This window comes from Podarcis liolepis (assembly GCF_965112155.1).
Source record: "Podarcis liolepis genome assembly, chromosome: 16".
Classification (NCBI taxonomy): Eukaryota; Metazoa; Chordata; class Lepidosauria; order Squamata; family Lacertidae; genus Podarcis; species Podarcis liolepis.
The window spans coordinates 39,467,419-39,488,300 of record NC_139567.1 but is presented as its reverse complement, the minus strand read 5'-3'; the positions used below and the strand labels follow the sequence as shown (position 1 = coordinate 39,488,300).

Here is a 20,882-nt window from a genome sequence, read left to right as displayed (position 1 = left end):
AATTTACTTATTAAAATGTATATGCCGCTTAATAAATATATATATATCCTAAGTGGTTTAACATTAAATGATTCAGATTGTTTATTAAAAAATAGCAATAAAAACAGACTTAAAAACTGGTGACATAATACAGTTAACAAAATATAGATAAAATCAATGATTTTTAAAAACAATTGAACATAACAAGGTTTCACGTATGAGTAGGCTTACCTAAATCAAAAAGTTTTAAGTAGGTGTCAGAAAACTAAGAAAAAAAGGTGCCTGCCTGGTAATAACTGGGCTGTAATGTTTAATCAGTTAGGTTGGTGATTTTTGCGACGGGGCAATGAGGAGGAAAAAAGCTTAACTGACTCAGAAGGTGCCCTTAATTAATCGGACAGCAGATTGTTGTTTAAATAAGTTAGTCTTAATAAACGCAATCCTAAAAACTGTAAATAACAAACATTATTTTATGAGAAGTATACACTTTTTTTTTTTAAAGTTTATAGTCTCTAGGTTTTGTACATCCTGAGATATGATGCAAAATGTACCAGCACTCTTCTTAGTTCTGTGAGAAACTAGCTGTTGGTATATGTATTACAATTGTGTATTTTACAAAGAATGAATTAAAAAGGGGCAAGACAAATTCATGGAGAATGTGGCTGACCACAATGGCTATGTTCTCCCTGTGATAACAGGATACTGCACTCAACAGATCCTGATCCAGCAGGGATTTTCTTATCTTGCAGACATTTTTCTAGGACTTCTGTTCAGCCAATGAGGGGAATGAGATGCTGGACTGAATGGTTCTTCGCAATTATGTTTTTATTAGTTATAATATTTTGGGATGGACCCTACACCTTCAGAGGCAGTCTACCTCTGAATAGCAGCTGCTAGGGACCGACAACAGGGGCGGGCTACTGCCCTCAACTCCTGCTTATAACAAACATAAGGCTGGCGCTTCTTGGAAATCTATCCGCCAGACAAAATGGATCGTTCTCTGAGCCCAGGAGGGCTAAGCAGGAAGGTCCATTGCTTGCAAGGAAGCAAACCTTTCAACCTCTTTTCCGCCACTCTTCCCAGCATTCCGCGAGAGCCCCGGCGGAGAAGACTAAAACGTACAAAATACGCCGACCAATCAGAAGTGAGGGAAGGCGGGCGAGGTGAAAGAATAGTTCCGTGCGCGCCTGCGTGAGACGGATGAGGACTTGAGCGCGCCCCGATACGTTAAAGAATGTTTGGGCGGCCAGTTTGTGCGGGAGCCGGCTAAGCTGTTCCTAAGGCAACGAGGCGCAAGCAATCGAACTCAGATGTCTAGAACAGGAAATGAGAGAGGAAAAAGGAATAATATAGAACTAAAGCGAGATGAGCCCCGCAACTCCAGAGTCGTTCGCGACTGGACTTAACTGTCAGGGGTCCTTTACCTTTTTATAGATATTTAAGTGGTGATAGTTTGCCATAGGTATAAGTAGCGAGTGATAAATACGATATCGAGAAATACCTAAAACTATAGCTATATATCAGGATGTAATCATCATCATCATCAATTACTTATACCCCAGTTACAGATAGGTAGCCGTGTTGGTTTGCCATAGTCAAAATAAAAAAAATTCCTTCCAGTAGCACCTTAAAGACCAACTAAGTTAGTTCTTGGTATGAGCTTTCGTGTGCATGCACACTTCTTCAGATACACTGAAACAGAAGTTATAGAAGGATCTGGCAACTTCTATACTGCTCAGAATGCAATAAAGCAGTGGCCTGATGCTGGAAGAAAACCAAAGGCTAGAGGTTGGCTGAGACAACTCTGCCCCTTGCTCAGAGGCTCTGATTTCCATATACTGTATTTAATGGTTGTAGTTCAGTGGTAGAGCATCTGTTATTCATGCAAAAGGTCCAGGTTCAATCCTTGGCATCCCCAGCTGGGCTGAGAGTGCCCTCTACCTGAAACCCTCTGTTCACTGAATCACAGAAGGGACCACAAGGATCATCTAGTCCAACCCCCATGTCAAGCAGGAATCTTTTTGTCCCACATGGGGCTCAAACCCACAACAATGAGACTGAGAGTTATCATGCTCTACTGACTGAGCTATCCAGGTGTTGATTATCTTCCACGGTCAATAATTGTTATATTGAAGGAACAGGAGCTGAAAAAGACCCAAAATGAACTTTGTACATGTTCAGAAACCAAAGGTTGAATCCAATGTTAGTCCTACTCAGAGTAGGCCATACCTTAGGCCCTTTAATTTAAATGGGGCTACTCTGAGTAGAGCTTAGTTGAATACCCCACCAGATAGATAGATCTATCTCCAGGGCTAAGCAATATTTTTGCAAACAGTAGGAGACAAGTCATGACTCAAATCAAGCCCAGGACAGCTTGTCACTTTGGCTGCTTAGCTTAGTTCTACCTCTGCTTTCTAAGAAGCTTCCCAATCCTACAACCTAAACTAGTTCAATGCACATGTCATGTGTGACTACCAGTACACTAACTAAAATGTTGCACTGTGGTACAGTCAGCAACTTTTGCAGCACAGTTCATGTACATTTCCATGAACTGTGTGCACACCATACATTTAAATAACAAGTTCCCCAAAGAATCCTTAGAACAGCAGTTTACCTCCTCAGAGAACTAGAATCTCCAGCACCCTTAACAAACTACAATTCCCAGGATACTTTGAGGGAAGTTTTAAACATGCTTTAAATGTTCACACTGTGTCACCATACTCAGCTCCATCTCTGAATATAAAGATTGTGGTCTTGTTGTTGTGAATGTTATTAATATATTACAGGTTATTGATGTGCCTGACACTCTTCTGACGCAAGACTGTCTCTGCCCCAAGAGCTTGCAAGCATGGGAAATAAGAGGCAGTGAAAGATAAAAGGAATAATCTGTGACACTTAAGATTTTCTTACAGGCTTAATTCAAATACAGCAAGGAAGGGGAGCCTGTGGTTCTCCAGATGTTGGACTACAAGTCCCTTCAACCTGGACCACTGGCTGTTGCTGGTTGGGGATGATGGATGTTGTAGTCCAATAACATCTGAAGGCTCACAGGTTGCCTCACCTTGAAGTACAGCATTGTAACCAGCAGGTTGAGCCAAAGGCTTTTCTGAAAAGTAAGCTTTGGTAGTAGTAAGAAGGTAAAGGTAAAGGGACCCCTGACCATTAGGCCCAGTCGTGACCGACTCTGGGGTTGGGGTGCTCATCTCTTTATTGGCCAAGGGAGCTGGCGTATAGCTTCCGGGTCATGTGGCCAGCATGACTAAGCCACTTCTGGTGAGCCAGAGCAGTGCATGGAAACGCTATTTACCTTCCCGCCAGAGCGGCACCTATTTATCTACTTGCACTTTGACGTGCTTTTGAACTGCTAGGTTGGTAGGAGCTGGAACCGAGCAACAGGAGCTCACCCTGTCACGGAGTTTGAACCGCCGACCGTCTCATCGACAAGTCCTAGGCTCTGTGGTTTAACCCATAGCGCCACCCGCGTCCCTTCTATAGTAAGAAAGATGGTGACAAAAAGGGGTTTGGGGAGATACTCCCAAGCATCAAAGTCATCTTAGGAATAAGGTGGCTGGCATCATGTACAAAGGGTGCGTTTAAATACACGTTGACGTTCCCAGATGTTGTCACACCACTACAAAGGAACATGAGAAGCTGCCTTATACTGAGCCAAACCACTGGTCTATCTAGCTCAGGGGTCAGCAACCTTTTTCAGCTGCGGGCCAGTCCACTGTCGCTCAGACCACGTGGTGGGCCGGACTATATTTTGAAAAAAATATGAACAAATTTGCCCCACAAATAACTGAGAGATCCATTTTAAATAAAAGGACACATTCTACTCATGTAAAAACAAGCTGATTCCCAGACCATCCGTGGGCCGGATTGAGAAGGCGATTGGGCTGCATTCGGCCCAATCGCCTTAGGTTGCCTACCCCTGATCTAGCTGAATGATGTCTGCACTGGCTAGCAGCAGCTCTCCACGTTCCAGTCCCAACCTATTGAAGATGCCAGGGATTGAACCCAAGACTTTCTGCGAGCAAAGAATATATCTGCCACAAAGCTACAGCTCTCCCCTATAAATTAAGTTTCCAGTCCACATGGTTCTGAATAAAGGACTGACTGAAAGCTGAGACAGACCATTGGTCCATCCAGCTCAGTAATGTTTATGCTGACAGACAGTAGCTCTCCAAGATTTCAGACAGGGTTCTGTGCAGTCTTATCTAGGACAGTGTTTCCCAACCTTTTTTGGGCAAAGGCACACTTGTTTCATGAAAAAAATCTCAAGGCACACCACCATGCCAGATGGGGAAAGGTCACTTTTTACTTATGTAAAAAAAAAAAAAAAAATAGTAACAGCATAGAAGGTAATGGTTAGGCTAGCATCCCTCTTCCAAATATGCTAGTTTTTAATTGGAAGGACTGTTCTACATGGGAAAGCATTCAGCACTGTCATTCTCCCATCTGCCATCTGAATTGGTACTATTCTGGGTCAACTTACTCTGCTGCATGTGTAGATGAAAATGGCACCAAGTGTGGGGGAGGGGGCAGAACAGGTTTCAGATACAGGATATTAAGCATACACGTACTTCAGATTGAACTGGTTGCTTGCTTTGCAAGTTTTCATTTCCCAAATGACTGCCTTGGCAAGCGCAATACCTACCAGGCTCAACGCCGGTCTCGCGCTGCCGCTTCCCGCGCTCTCAAGGACCCGGGAGGAGGAAGGCGTGAAGGGAATCCCGAAGGCGCGAAAACCTCGCGCATGCGCAGGCCTTCCGCCTGCGACAACCCAGTAGGCCGGTCAAAGCGAGCGGCGATGGGATGTGGGAGGGAGCTCGCTCGCCGCCCCGCATGTGCCTATGTGGGGCACGTTACAGCCCCGTGATGTCAGCGCCACGCAGGCAGCCAGGCAGGCAGACGGCGAGAGCCCCGCGCTGGGCGGCCTCTCCTCGCCGCCACCGCCCCGCCTCTCGCCGCCCGACTCGCCCGCCTCCCTCCCACGGCACACCAGGCAACGTCTCACAGCACACTAGTGTGCCGCGGAACACCGGTTGGGAAACACTGATCTAGGAATGCTGGGGATTGAACTGTCTGTATGCAAAGCAGTCCATCTATCACTGAGCTATGGCCCTTCTCCTAATAGGACATCAGATCTACCACACACCTGGACAGCTCTTCAGAAAGGTGAGGAAAAATTCCATTTGTAGTTTGTAATGAGAAGGCACAGCACATATTTGAGGATCTTGGAGAAGTTTTTCTTAAGGGTGCACTCTACACATGCCTGGGGGAACTATGTACAGAGGTCCTTTCTGAAAAAGATTTGTTTTCGCTTTGAGGAAAGGCACAAGTTTAGGAACAGTTTTTCCTCTGTACCCTTAAGAAACGTATTTTTCCTTTGTTGATGCTTTTAACTTTACCATCTTCAAAATTTAAGCTTGGAGACCTCTTTGATTGTACTGCAACCCTTTCTTTTAGAAAAGCAATCAAACTACAATCTTTAAATCTGCAACCCTATGGAATGTGCTGCAACCTATTAACAGGAATTTATTAGTAATAATAGTAACAAATAATAGCTTAGCAGTACATATCGTTACTAATATTAAAGTTGACAACCTTTAAACTGACAACCCTGTGGACCGCCTTATAGTATTTTTTCTCCCACCCCCACCCCTTTTGATTTTAAAATCTGGACTAAAAGGGATGAGGATAACTCCTTTTTTTGTTCCAATGTGCTTCCAAACTATACAGAAGAATTTCGTTTTCATTTTTTAAGAGTTAACATTGCTGTTTTGTTTCTATTAAGAAAAACAGAACAATTCTGTTCTTTCGTTTCTATTGTGAAAAATAAAACAATTGCTATTTTACTTTATTAAGAAAAAAACCAGGGTTGTGTTTCGTTTTCAAAAGTTAAAGATGCATTATTATTTTTAATGTTATGGGCGGGGGAGGAATAAAAGAAGTCACTTTGCTATTTTATTTTACTAAAATAATTGAAAAAAGTCTCATTAAGTATTTTTATTCTCGTTGTTCTTCTTCTTGTTGTTGTTCCTGCAGGCGCACTCTTCCACTAACTCCCGAGACAGACGGATACCAACCATATATTATTATTATTATTATTATTATTATTATTATTATTATTATTATTATTATTATTATTATTATTATTTCATTAGAAGCAGCAGCAGTGAAAAGACCGCAGCCACCGGGTCACACGCCAGAGGAGAGAGAAGCAGCGCGAGACCCGCGGCCTCGGCCTTTCCCCTCAGACCTCCTTCTCCCCTTCCTCGCGCTCCCTTCCTCCTTTTCCCTCCCTCCTTCCTTCCTTCCTTCGTTCCTTCCTTCCCTCCCTCCAAAGCGGCAGTAGCAGCGGCGGCGACGGCGCCCCCAGCGGCTCCCTCCCGAGCAGGCCTCGCCCCGCCGCCGCGGCCTGAGGCGAAGCAGCCGCCGCCGCCTCATCAGCAGAGAAGGCGCTGAACCCCCCGTCGCCTCGCCTGGCTGGTAGGCGGAGCGAGCAGGAGGCCCCGAGCGAAGCAGCAGGCCGGCCCGAGCCCGGGAGCAGCGCCGGCGGGAGGCGGGCGAAGAGGCAGGCGTCGCCGCCACCGCCGGCCTCTCTCTCTCTCTCTCTCCCTCCATCCACCCCTCTTCCGCCCGCCCGTCCCTCGCTCGGCACAGGCAAGATGGCGGCCGTGGAGCTGGAGTGGGTGCCCGAGACGCTCTACAACACCGCCATCTCGGCCGTGGTCGACAGCTACGGCCGGGCGCGCCGCAGGGACATTCGCTCCTTGCCCGAGAACATCCAGTTCGACGTCTATTACAAGGTGGGCAAGGCCGGGGCCGGGCCGGGCCGGGGGGGACGGACCCCGCCATAGGGCTGAGGGGAGGAAGGGAAGGGGGCACCCCCTTGATTGTATTTGGGGGGGTCCGCGCAAGGGCGGCACTGAGGAGCGCCTCTCTTTCCCCCACCCCCGCCCTGTACCGCTTTCCCAATTTGGGGGGGAAGGAAGATGGCTGCAGCCCAGCCCATTTTCGCCTCGGCCTGCCTTCTGCATCCAGCCACCCATTTCCCCAAACGGGAGCTTTTCCTTCTGCCGTCCGAGTGGACTCCCCCCCCCCGAAAGCCATGCCTCCCCCTTGCTCCTAAAGCTATTACTTGCGCCCCCTCCCGCTGTCAGATTTGGAACCCCCATCCTTATTTGTTTTGCTCAGGAAGCGTCCCAACAGTTTCTTTGCCCCCCTCTGTACATTTCAAAAGGGGGCTCTGTTTGCTACTCGCATTTTATTTGCAACCCACGCCCCAGGAATCTTGTTTTTACCCATCTTCTCCTCCTGCTCCTTCAAATGGGGTTTGCACCCCCTTCTGAATGACCAGTATTTCAGAATTGGATTTGCTGATGTAAAAAACAACAACCACCATCCTCTTTGCTTGTGCTCCCTCACTGTAGAATGTGGACCCTCAGAGAATGTATGTTGCTTATTTACCCCACTCCCCGTTATTTGGCTTTTTCTCCCCTTCACTGCAGAGCCTGCCCCGTGTAGAATCGCTTTTTAGACCCTACCCGGAGTATTTTCACCATTTCTTGGGACAATACTCACCACCATTATAGTACCTCTCCCTGTGATCTCTTTTTTATTTTGCCCCTTGCAACCCCCCCCCAAAAAAACCAACCCCCTTCTTTGCTGCCTTTTCCAGAATTTTCCTTCTCAAAAACTGACTGCCTCCCATTCCAGTTTTGCACACCCGTCCTAGGCAAGTGCCCTGACACCCCCCCAAAAAAATTCCTTGCTCCTTTCTTTTATTTGCTCTTCTTGCCCTGTATGTCAGCACCCATTCTAGAATTTGTCCCCTAGAAAAAACTAGTATCACTTTTTGCCCCACACCCCTTTCCTCCAGAACTTGGAACAGATTTATGTCTCAGATTTGGGGGGCACTTTCCAACCAGGCCTGTTGGGGCAGGGTGATGGTAGCAGTTAAGTCTGCATAGGAGCCTAAGCTTGCAATCCTGACTCCACTTATCTGGGGGCAAATCCTGTTTAATTCAGCAGGACTTGCTTCTGAGTAGATATGGCTAGGAGGATTGCACCATAAATGTGTAATTGATATCTCTCTTTCTAACCCTCGACTGCAGAGGATTAACTAGAGTACTGTTTTGTTGGAGTGGGGTGTCATAATCAGCACTGCTGTGGCTGTGTGTTTCCAGCGTTGGTGTTTTTCTTGAGAGTGTAGAATGCTTTGTAATACTGTGATGTTGGATTACGCTGTCTTGCCTAGACTATTGGGAGCAATAGAGAGAGATTTGTGTCCCTCACCACACTTTGGTTTGTAGAACTGGGGTGCTGAAGAAAATAAGGATTTATTCTCTCTCAAGGTTCTCATGACAGCCGGAGTTCTTAATCAGAAGTACCCTTTTAACATAAAGACTGCATGCTTTTCATTTTTCCTAAAATCGCCATCTCAGGTTAGTTTTATTGCTATTTGTTTTGCCATCCAGTTAAATATTCAAAGTGGTCCTTTGAAAATGTCAACTTTATAGATCAAGGGCAAGTTGAAGGATGCCTGGTATTTTCCTAGAGTTTGTATTCTATAAACTGCTCTGGGTTGCGTGTAGAGTCTCCGCTTCCATCATTCTTCGATGTTAATCTTATTGTTTGTTATAGAGCAAATTGCTCTGTGGTGTTTATCCAGTGTTCTTTAAAAGACAAAGAAAAGTAATACTCATTATGGGTCTATTCTTGATAGTGGAAAAATAGGTTCGACTTCTACCTACACGTTTTGGGGTGGTGGGTATACTAGCGTGTGCCCCTGCTTCTTAAGAAGGCAGAAAGAATAATAATTGATTCCATCCCCACCTTCCCAAGCCTTAGCATATGAGAATTGTTTTCCAGTCCTTCTGTATGTGAGCTTTTAAAAAGGTGTCTCGATAAAAGGCACCCCCCACTTTCATCATTGACCTAGTCTAGAAGGACAATCAAACAGGAACAGCACTGTAATGGGATCCATTAAAGTCACTTCCAGATACCCTCTACCTTAGATATTGGGGGGACGGACCCATTTAAATATTCACATTTTAGCCACTGAATGGACAGAGCTTTTGGTTCAAGGGAGGCTTTTCACTCAGCATTTCCAACACAAGAGAATCTTAGTTTCTGCAAAAGGCACCGCTTTGAAAGAAAGTAGTATATATTTATTTGTACGCTGCCTTTTTCCTTGACGAGACTCAAGGCATCTTATAGATAAAAATAAGAACTGCTAAAACATAGAAAAATCAATCAAACATAGAATGAAATGGAGATTAAAGCTGTCCCTTGATGGGATAGAGCTGCTGCATTTGGAAATGCAAGGATGAGCCTTGTCAAAGGCAGGGAAATCTGCAAACGTATATGTTGGCTGGAGTTCATATATCATATCCCCATTTATGTCATAGAATCATTGAACTGTAGACTTGGAAGGGACCATAAGGATCATTTTGTTCAACTCCCTGCAATGCAGGAATCTTTTGCCCAACACAGGGCTCAAACTCATGGCCCTAAGATTAAGATTTTTATTCTGTACTGACCGAGGTATCCCAGATGAGGAAAGCTGTGAATGCTAAGTGGGCATTTCAGCAGGTTTCATTGCTTTCATGTACACCAGGAATGGGAAACCTTTGGTTCTCCAGGTGTTGCTGAACTGCAACTCCCATCAGTCCCAGCAAGTATGGCCAGCAGCCTAGGGTGATGGGAGTTGCAGTTCAGCAACATCTGGAGGGCCAAAGGTTCCCAACCCTAGTTTTAGATTAATTTATAATCATACAGCTGGGATAGCCAAGTAATTCATTTGCTATTCTCTTGTGGCAGGCAGTGGTCCAGTTTCTAAGCCATGAATTGGGGTGGGACAGTGGATAGAGGAACTTATCACTGAGCAAGGGAAGTCAGACCAGATGCCCTTCCAGCCCCATTCCATTTGATCTGTATCTCCTGATAGTTACTCATGAGTGATGTACATTTTTAACTGTATTTGTGAATGATGCTGTCACCTAGCAGAAAGTATGCCACAGTTCAGATTCCTAGTTCTTCTCATAATGATGGCCTTGAGCAAGGTGTTTTGTCACATCTCTGCTTGTGATCTGAAGGACATTTCAGAGGAACTTTCCAAACCATATTACAGAAGTTACTGGCCCACAAAATAATGTTAATAGAACTCACAGCTCTGGAAGGGGGGTGGGGGAGAAAAACCATCTTCCTTCTCACTTACAAAAGTTTGTTTGCTTTAATCCCTGGTGATTATTCTGACTCACCAAATGGCTATTTATAGGCCTGATTTTAAAAATGTGTATTTTCTACCACTCTTATTATTTCCATATTAGTGTCTGGATTGTTTTTCCATGGATAATTCTTTTTCTGCACTTTAAAAGTAAGAATTTCAGAATACATGCATTGCTTCCACAGTCTTCTGGCTGCATATATTCATAAAATGACAAATGCAGATTCCAAGATGTCTGCAAGACTCACTGTTGTTACCCAGCCTGTGCTGTAGTTCACATAAATCCAGCATTTTAGGGCACTGACTATTCTTTACATGTCTACTCAGAAATAAGCCCCAGTGAGTTCATTGGATTTTTTTCTTCCAGGTTACGAAAGTATAGAATTGCAACCTGAGGCGCAAGCGCTTTTTTCAGCCATAAGCCCAAATCCTTGAGCCTGATTTGAAAATGAAGCTGGTTCACAATGTCACATCTAGGGTGCTGTGCAGAATACATACCTAACGCATGTGTTTACAAGAACATCACTGGCTGCTCATTAGCTACTGAGCCATGTACAGGATTCTGTTATTAACATCCAAAATCATGAAGAACTTCAGACCAAAACACCTAGGACACCATATTCCCCTGAACGTACCCAGTTGATCATTACGGTCATTGGAAGAGGTCCTATTGGCCATGTCATGGCTAGCAGATCAAGTGACAGCGTGGAAAGCAAACTTCTTGAAGTGGCACCAACCCCCGCCATACAATTTGAAAGGCATTGACATTGATGTGTTTTGGGCACCTACTGAAAACGTACTTGAGCATTTCCTGACCATTTTTAGATGGCACACCTCAGTATTTGTTTTACCCTTTAGCATTTTGCTTTAGTGTCTCGATCCCTTCCCAACATAACTCTGCTGAAGAGCATCTGGTTTGCATGCAAAAGGTTCCAGCCTGGCATCTCCAGGTAGCCCTGAGAATGTACCCAGTTTGAAACCCTGCAGAGCTGCTGCCAGTCAGTGTAGACAGTACTGGACTAGATGTACCAAGGGTCTGACTCCTTATAAAGCAGCTGTCTATTCTCCTATGAGTCTTATGGATAGTACATATTTGCATTTTGTTTATATTCTAGCCTTTTGATTTTATGGTTTTTACTTTATAACCCATTTAAGAGATTGCCTCCACCCAGGGAATATTTTGAGGAATAGCAGTCTACTGTAAAGCTGTCATACTCATCTCTCCATTAGGCATTTAGACATCCCTTCCCACACTTCTAGTCTGATATATGTAATGTTTGTGCATTAACTTGGGTCATCTGGGATACAGCAAGTGGTATGGATTCTGAATCCTTGTTTAATCAAATTTATGTACAAGTTTCCCCAAATCACTGGTGGTTTCTCTTGTGTCCCAAAAGTTTCATAATAATCTTAATAAGTACTAAAAGCTATTTCATTTTTTTTAAAAGAAAGTTTTATATATTAAACACTCCTTAAATTTATTAAACAAATGCCTGTTTGTTTAATAGCCTTAATAGCCTATATTCCCCTGTAATGTTTATATTTTAAGGAAACAAATGAAGGAACTGAAAACTCTTAACATACTAATTTAACCGCAGTGAGTAGTCACTGGGGATAAGTCATCTGGGAGCAATGTTAATATGCAACTTTGCAATTGTCCAGTGCAACTAGTATTGCATTTATCCCTTTATGTAACAATTTGGTGTTTTTGAAACAGAGGCAAGGTGGTGGTTAGGGCTGGGTGACAACTGGTTTTCAGTATTGTGATATATCACCAGCTAAACATCGCAATATATCAGTATACTGTATCACAATAACTGAAATAAGGAAGGAACTATACATAGGCGAACAGGACAATGTCCTGGCAACTGCTACTACTTAAGGGTCTAACTACTTAAGGGTCTAAAACTGATAAATGCTGATATTATCAATCACCTCATGGTCACTTTCAGCAGCAGGCAAGCCAAAATGCATCCAAATGAGACTTTTGGTTTTGGGCTTGGCTACCAAATGGTGGCATTCAGGACACCCCAGAGTACAGTGATGAGTCATAGAGAATACAGTCTGAGACTGCCAGCAGGCCTACTAGGCAGCAGAAGCCTCACCATGGCACAGCCTGTGAGGCCTTGTTGTGGTGGCGGCAGCAGTGGTGGCCTGCAAGGCTTTGTAGCAGTTGCAAAAGTGTTGGCAGCCTGCAAGGCCTTGTCGTGGCAGCCTGTAAGGCCGTGGCAGTAGCAGTAGTGGCAGCCTGTGAGGCCTTGCGGTGGCGGCAGACTGAAAAAACATAATAGTATAACTTGCCCTCTAAGATCACTGTGTTTGATTCCACTTCTTACTGAGCTAAGGCTGTGTACATACCATACATTTAAAGCACATTACCACTCCCAAATAATCCTGAGAACTGCAGTTTGTGAAGGGTTTTGTAGCTTGCGGCTGGCACTGTGGTTTAAACCACTGAGCCTAGGGCTTGTCGGTCGGAAGGTCGGTGGTTTGAATCCCCGCGACGGGGTGAGCTCCCCTTGCTCGGTCCCAGCTTCTGCCAACCTAGCAGTTCAAAAGCACGTTGAAGTGCAAGTAGATAAATAGGTACTGCTCTGGCGGGAAGGTAAACGGCATTTCCGTGTGCTGCTCTTGTTCGCCAGAAGCGGCTGTCTGTGGACAAACGCCGGCTCCCTCGGCCTATAGAGCGAGATGAGTGCCGCAACCCCAGAGTCGTCTGCGACTGGACCTAACACTCAGGGGTCCCTTTACCTTTAAGGGGTAAACCACATTTCCCAGTATTCTTATTTGTGGGGAGTCATGTGCTCTACATGCATGGTGTATTTGCAGTCTGCATCGTCAGTTGAAACACACTTATTTTCTATTGTATTTACAGATGAGGAGGCTGCCTCCAAATTGAGTCCCTACAGGAGCTTTTTCTTCAAAATTTAAAGTGGCTAGTCTAAGGACTTTTTTATTTTTATTTTAAAAAGTGAACAGCCTTACGTGTTACTTGGCCCATAGCATAGGTTGTACAGTGGTGCCTCGCAAGACGAAAAGAATCCGTTCTGCGAGTCTCTTCGTCTTGCGGTTTTTTCGTCTTGCGAAGCAAGCCCATTAGCGGATTAGCGCTATTAGCGGGCTTAGCGGATCAGCTGATAAGCGGCTTAGCGGATCAGCTGATAAGCGGCTTAGCGGATCAGCTGTTAAGCGGCTTAGCGGATCAGCTGTTTAGCGGCTTAGGATCAGCTGATAAGCGGCTTAGCGGCTTGGGGGAAAGGAGGGGGGAGGAAAAAAACCCCGCAGGAACTCGCAAGACATTTTCGTCTTGCGAAGCAAGCCCATAGGAAATTCGTTTTGCGAAGCACCTCCAAAACGGAAAACCCTTTCGTCTAGCGGGTTTTCCGTCTTGCGAGGCATTTGTCTTGCGGTGCACTACTGTAGTTCCCGATGTGTTGTTGGCCTTTCTGAGCTTTGCTGAAACTTACTGAGTAAGCTCTCTTGGTGTGCAGGCTGGATTGCATCTTTAATGTGCAGCAGTGCAAACTATTTACAAGGCCTTGTATTTCTTTCCATAGTACAAACAGCATCAGGTAGGAGAGCAGGGGTAATAATGCAGAGCCCTCCTGATGGTTTGAGCTCCAACTCCCATTATCCCTGACCAAAGCCACACTGGCTGGAGCTGATGAAAGCTGTAGTTCGGAAGATCTGGAAGGCAGCAGGTTGGGGGAAATGATTTAGAAAATCATGCCACAAGATGTGGTTTGGTGCAGGATCAATTAGATTTATATCAAATTGATTTAAACTACGGTTTAAATCACAGTTTAAATCACTAGTCAGTAAGACTTGATTTAAATCTTCTTGCTGGTAGAATCTTAATATTTACAACCAGATGAAGGTTTCAGAGTAGTTTTTACAGTTATTTCCTCCAAAAGCATTTTATTTTAAAAATCCGATTTAAATTAAAAAAATCTGATTAAAATTTAAAAAAACACCATTGATTTTTATCCACCCTGGTTTGGTGGAATGTCTCATTTGAGTTCATAAGACCTTCAGAATCTAAAGTTTGGAGGTTCAGGAAGGAGCAATGGTTTCCAGTGCTATCCAGTTGCAAAACATAGTTTGCTACTGCATGCAAATGCATCATATGGATGTAGACAAGAATGCCAAACTGTGGCTTGGTTCTGGTTTGGGGCCAGACTGCAATTTGCGCAAACCCTAGTTTGCTGCATCTGAAGCAGCAGCAACTAGAAGTGGGAGCTTTGAAACTCTCACATTCAGGGAGTAGGGAGGGAGCAAGGATCCTGATCACAGTTTGAAGGATAATCTGAATGCGGCCACTGTGGCTAGACATCTGAACAGAGCCGTGTGGGGCTCTCCGTGTCTGTTGCCCTCTGTTTGTGGGTGCAGTTAAAAGATTCCATTCACTGGTTTATACAAATATGGAATTTCTTACCAATCTGGATATCAAGCTGTAATGAGCCCTGAGGAAGTGACTTGGTGGGACTGGCTGCATGAGGAATGGGAGGTGCTCAAGGAGCTGAGGGGCTCTGATCCTGGGAAAGGGGCTCAGTGCGTTCAGAGTCAGAGGTCAGGAACTGGGGGAAGGGCTGTGTCTCTGTTCCCATCAGATATGCTGAATGTTGCCTTGATACTGAATGATGAGGCATTATAATTTTGTATATGTGTAGAACCTTGACATACTTTATGAAAGTGTGGATTAAAAATACTACAGTTAACAAACACGCACACCACCGAGTTTGTTCTCGTCCAAATGCCTTATCTGTTCTCAGCCTTATCTATGCCATGCAGGTAGGTTTGAATGAGAGGAACTGTACTGTACACCTCCTTATTCTTCTGAAAGGAAGGATGGGATGCAAAGTTGAATTACAAATGAATAAATAAGTGAATTTTTGGTATCTTCAAAAATGGAACACTCACTATTCAGTTTGCTGGCTAGCTTTTCTGTCTACAGAATCTTGATCTTTCATGAGCACTCCATGTTACAAAGTGTGTGTAAAAGTTAAATGAGCAGACCCAGCAAAGAATTACTAAAGCGTATGCTTCTGTGGTCCTCACGTGAGACTAGGTGCTTCTCAAGATAACATGTGAGCATATGCTCTTCATAGCACACTGTTCCTTAATCCAACTCCCGCATTGATTTCCCCCCCTGTGTAATTATTCTAGGCAAAGATGCCACATCTCAAATTGTGAAAACACACAGTCTTAGCTTGTGGCACCTTTCCTTAAATTATTGTTTGGTATATTTTTCCAGATCAAGTGCTGTATACAATAAAGTTTTACTCAGGCCAGATTGATTGAAGTTAATGACCCTAAATTAGTCATCCCCACCAGTGTTCAAAATTAGCCAGGTGCATTTTGCACCCGAGTATTGGCCACTTGCGACCAAGTGAAGATGCCTGGGTGCCAGGATGGCACCTGACATTTCCATCTTCTGGAGGTGCATGCCTAGGCATCATTGGATCTTGACTTTTTTCACACACTAATACAACATCCTGAAGAATTGTATCAGTCACATTTTATCTGCGCAATTGGAATGAATTTCAGGAAGCAGAATGCTTTTTCTATGCAGCCTGAGCAGGAACAGGGAAGAATGTTATAGTTATTTGTAGCTTGTCTTCACTTACCCCACCACCTTACTCACAGTTGTGAAGAAAAAGAGGTAGGATAAAATATAAGGGACACTCCACATATTGGCCTGTTCCTATCCCTTTTCCTTAATGGTGACACAGACCATTCATAACTTAAGAATTATGAGCATAACTATGAGCAGGGTGGTGGGGTAAATGAAGACAAGCTACAACAATTAACTATAACATTGTTCACTGCTTCTGCTCAGGTTGCACAGAAAAAACATTTTGCTTCCTGAAGCCCGTTTCAGTTGCCCAAAAATGGCAACCAGACATTCTGTTTTGGTGACTGCAACCTTGGTTTAAGGAGCCATTTGGTGCCTACCTTATATATCTGAGTTTGTAACAATGCATGCCCCTTAATTTCAATGAGTTGGCGCTGATCAGGGCTAGCCTTGAATACATGTCCAAGCACAATTAGACTGCTTGAAAATAGTTTGTTGTTTTGGTTATGTTTCTTCCATGTTCTTCATATGTTTTGGATATGCCTGGTGCCCACATGGGGGAAGTATATAGCCATGTATCTTATTATCATGTGAAAATTAGTGGAATTACCTGTTTTGCCAAAATTGCAGCAGGTAGTTTAAATTTCTGGGAACCAATACTATGTGATAGCTAAGAGTTCTGCAGCGCTTTAAACATTTTATTTTGGCATATCTTTTAGTCAACTGTTTAGCAGATGCATAGGTTGTTACCTGCATTCAGCATGTACACGGGTGTCAAGGGGAAATTTGGAAAACAGTGGCATCAAGAGGCCATAGAATTTGGGGGCATGATTTACCGAAAGTACGCAAAATAAAGGGCATCACTTCAGCCTACACCCCCCCGAACAGCATTTATTTTCCCCTGCAACCACAGTGGTGCCCCGCAAGATGAATGCCTCGCAAGACGGAAAACTCGCTAGACGAAAGAGTTTTCCGTTTTGGAGGTGCTTCGCAAAATGAAATTCCTATGGGCTTGCTTCGCAAGACGACAATGTCTTGCGAGTTCCTGCTGGTTTTTCCCCCTCCCCCCTTTTTCTAAGCCGCTAAGCCGCTTATCAGCTGATCCGATCAGCAGATAAGCCGCTAAAAGCCGCTAATAGCGCTAATCCGTCAATGGGCTTGCTACGCAAGACGAAAAAACCGCTAGACGAAGAGAATCACAGAACGGATTCTTTTCGTCTTGCGAGGCACCACTGCATTTCTTTCATAGACATCAGTCCCAGTTCTTCAGATTCATGACCAGTTTTTGTAGCTGTAGAGAAGGGATGTGGAAGCTGGGGCCCTCGAGATGTTCTTGGGATTATGTCTGCGATCATCCTTCACTATTGGCCGTGTTGGCTGAGGCTGTTGGGACTCTGACAACATCTGGAGGGCCACATATATGCCTCTAGGGCAGCCTTTCTCAACCTGTGGGTCCCCAGATGTTGTTGAACTACAGCTCCCATCACCCCTAGCTAGCAAGGCCAGAGCTCAGGGATGATGGGAGTTGTAGTCCAACAACATCTGGGGACCCACAGGTTGAGAACCACTGCTCTAGGGGAAGCCCACAAGCAGACCCTGAGTGTAACAGCCCCTTCTCCTCTCCTGCGGTTTCCAGCAACTGGCATTTAGAAGCAGCCTTGCTTCCAACAGGAACATAGTCATGGGGGTTAGTAATCACAGATAGCTTTATTCCCCATGGTTGGCATCTGGGTAGCCACTGTGAGACCAGGATGCTGGACCAGATGGGCTACTGGCCTGATCCAGCAGGCTGTTCCTTATGTTCTTATCCACAAGCAGCTGCCTGTCCTTTCTTGGAAATGGGTTATTCAGTGAGGTGGACTTTCATTCTGACCCAGTTCTTAGCGATGCATATTTGGACCGGCCATTTCACTGAGCCTCTTCTGCAGGCAGCTAAATGGATTTCCTTTTGTACATGTTATCTTTGTTTCTCCAGCAAGAGACAGAGGGAAAAAATATTTTCAAAATATGACTAGGACATCGCAAAGGAATTATATGGTGGTTTTTTTTAAAAAAAAAATTCTGGCAGGATTACAGTGCTGCATACAAATTATCTGAAAAGGCAACACTATATTAGGGAAGGAGAAGCAAAAACAATCCGAGAGAGGATTTCATGTTGTTCTTTTTCTCTGGGATAACAAGATGGAGTTACAATTTAAGGTCTTTAATCCTGTCGTGAAGTCAGTAAGACCTTTTTTACTGAGAGTTTCATTTGGAACAAGGAGCTCCAGTGAAACACTAATATTGCACACTGAAGGAATTTTTCTTTAGTAGTTTTGTTTCTTCCTCTTTCTCCTAAGAGCATCCACTTTGTATGCATCTCATTCCAGTTTTGGGAGTGTGGGTGGGTGTCCAGGTGGTCTCCTGAATAGATGCTGGCCAGACTCCCTACATATTCATGTCCCATCTGCCTATTAGGCCTGGGCGATATATTGATATATCGCCCAGGACTGGTATGAGGAGCAGACCACGATGTTTGCTTCAGTCAGCGGTACATTGCTGGTGAAACCGCCACTGCTCCTGAGTTCCTCTGCTAGCAGCATCTTCTGGAGGGAGACAATAGTCCCTTCCTCCAGTGGGCACTGCTAGCAGAGGAACTTGGGAGAGGTGGCGGTTTCAGCAGTGATATACCCCTGAGTGAAACCGCCATCCCACTCTGCCCTTGTTCCTCCTCTTTAAACTGCTCAACTGAGGAGTGTGCAGCTGCCCTTGCTTCAGCCAAGCAGTTAAAGGTGCCCCCAGCCCAGCACGGCTCCCCCCAACTGAGCTGAGCAAAGCAGCCCCAATGCTCCTGCTGCTTGCTTGCGGGGGGGGGGGGGACTGTCTTAGTGTGTGGGGGGGGAACCTTCCCTATCCTCAGCTGAGCTGTTCAAACAAGCTGCATTGTCCCAGTCTCTGAGTACCTGGGTGAAACCACCTCAGCTCCTGCTGTGTGAGCTGGGGCAGTTTCACCCGGTGCCCAGCATGCAGAGGCCAGTGCAGTTTCTTTTTTCAGCATTGTTGTATATCACCAAACTGTGGTGGTACACCGCAATGTTGAAAAGCTAATATCGCCCAGCCCTGCTGCCAATAGCACGCCAACCATGTATTTCGCAGCTGAGTGTAAGTAAATAAATCATCCCATGTGCTCCTATGTATGCAAGGCTTCTGGGCTGGGTCACTGATCCAACATTGGTATTAGAAAAGGGAAATGAAGACCTTTGCATACCATTAGGAGGAGTTGCCAAAGACACACCATTAAAAAGCAGCAGCATTTCTTCCGAAAATAAGATTGGGGTAATGGGCTTAGGAGGGGACCTGTCGCATCCCTACAAATCCATTGCGGATCCCTAAATCAGAACTGATTTTGTAAGCTGCTCTGAAAAGCCTTTTAGCTACTGGGCATGGTATAAATGCAGCTACATCATGACTCTTTAGTAGAGGGTCATTAGTCCGTCCGTGTTTTGTTTGTCTGATAAAGGGGTGAAGATTCCTCCTGCCACTGGATCCTTCCCCCCCCCCAAGAACTTTTGAGTTCACTTTCCGCATGTACGTGCCCTTGCCCTGTTCACATGCTGCCTGTGGTGTAGTGGTTAAGAGGGCTGGACTACTAGGATCTAGGGAAACCAGGTTTCAAATCCCCACTGGGTCCTGAACCTCTTGCTGGGTTACCTTGGGGGCCATTCTCAGTCTCCTGGCCTACCGTACCTCATGGGGTTGTTGTGATGATAGAGCAGGGAAAAGGGAAAACCATCAATGTATGCCATCTCAAGCTCCTTGGAGGAGAGGTCGGATGTAAATGTAATAATAATAGAAAAATTTAAATAGCCTTCAATTTACTCATATGGTATGTGCTCCTTACTTCAAGTGGTGGGAAGTTCCAGGGGCTGCATGGCCTAGGTTTGGTTTCTTTTGGAGGTGAGGACAGGGCACCGAAGGCTTAATGGCATTGGGAGGGGGGAAATTATGTGGTTTATTTACAAAAGGCAGATAGCATATGCTCTCCTCCTGGGCAGCAGATCCCATACCTCCCATCTGATATCCACCAAGGGACCCTTTGCACACCAAACTGCTTCTCACTTTTAGCTCCTATCTGTTCCATTAACTGCCCTTTTTGCGCTCTCTCTCTCTCTCTCTGTGTGTCTTGTGTCTTGTGTCCTTGTTCTCTTTCTCACCCACACCAACTCACACCCTTCTCCTTAACCAGGGATGTAATCATCTCCAAACACTTTTAACATAGATAAAGCTATTAATGACCACCAGCCTTGAAGGCAGAGGCAGCGTGGCTTTGAATGTCAGTTGCTGGGAATCACAGGTGGAGAGAGTTGCTGTTGGACTCAGGTCCTGCTTGTGGTCTTCCCTTGGGGGCACCTGGTTGGCCACTGTGAGGACAGAATGCTGGACTAGATGGGCCTTTGGTCTGATTCAACTGGGCTCTTCTGAGGTTCTTCTGATGGTGTTTTCATTCTGCACATTCCAGGGAAATCTCTTTTCTAAGGAACCATCTTCTAACAATTAGCTCCCAGACAGATTAAAAAACACAGAAGTAGCCATGTTACGTCTGTTGCAGCAAAAACAGCAAAGAACCTTGTGGCACCTTAAAGATTTACCAGATTTTGGTATAATACTTTGTGGGTCAGAGTCCACCTCACAATATGCATGAAGAATAATCCCCAAGTACAGGTGTGGTGGAGGACTATAAAGTAGTGAGATCAGAGGGAAATGCAAAGCAAATTGTGCAGATAGTGACAACTCAGTTAGTGCCATTGCGCATGCAAGGTAAGCACAGTCACCCTATATTACCGCAGTGATAGGTGATAAAACTGTCAACTTGGCAGTGCTGAGTTGGTTAACACCTACAGAACCATAAAGAGACTATAAAGAACCATAAAGGCAGAAGGTTTCTAATTGTGGCCTGCAGTCTCCATGCAGCTCTGCAGAACGATTGTGAGACATTCAAGAATATCTGGAACTGTATACTGATTTATGGTTTTTTCCTGATGACTGAGATGGAGGTTGTTTTGAACAGGGCTGGAGTTACCAAACCAGCTACTGTAATAAGACTGATTAAGGGAC

The 20,882-nt window shown here is 44.9% G+C and overlaps 1 protein-coding gene across 1 annotated transcript in view; it reads left to right on the top strand.

Moving 5' to 3' along the window:
* Positions 1-6,229: 6,229 nt before the first annotated feature.
* The window catches only part of APPBP2 (amyloid beta precursor protein binding protein 2), a 39,291-nt gene continuing 24,638 nt past the window's right edge, over positions 6,230-20,882 (top strand). Inside the window, exon 1 of the mRNA XM_083479928.1 lies at positions 6,230-6,791. Coding sequence (XP_083336054.1) covers positions 6,651-6,791 — 141 coding nt within the window. The 5' untranslated portion in view covers positions 6,230-6,650. The remainder of the gene's footprint in view (positions 6,792-20,882) is intronic.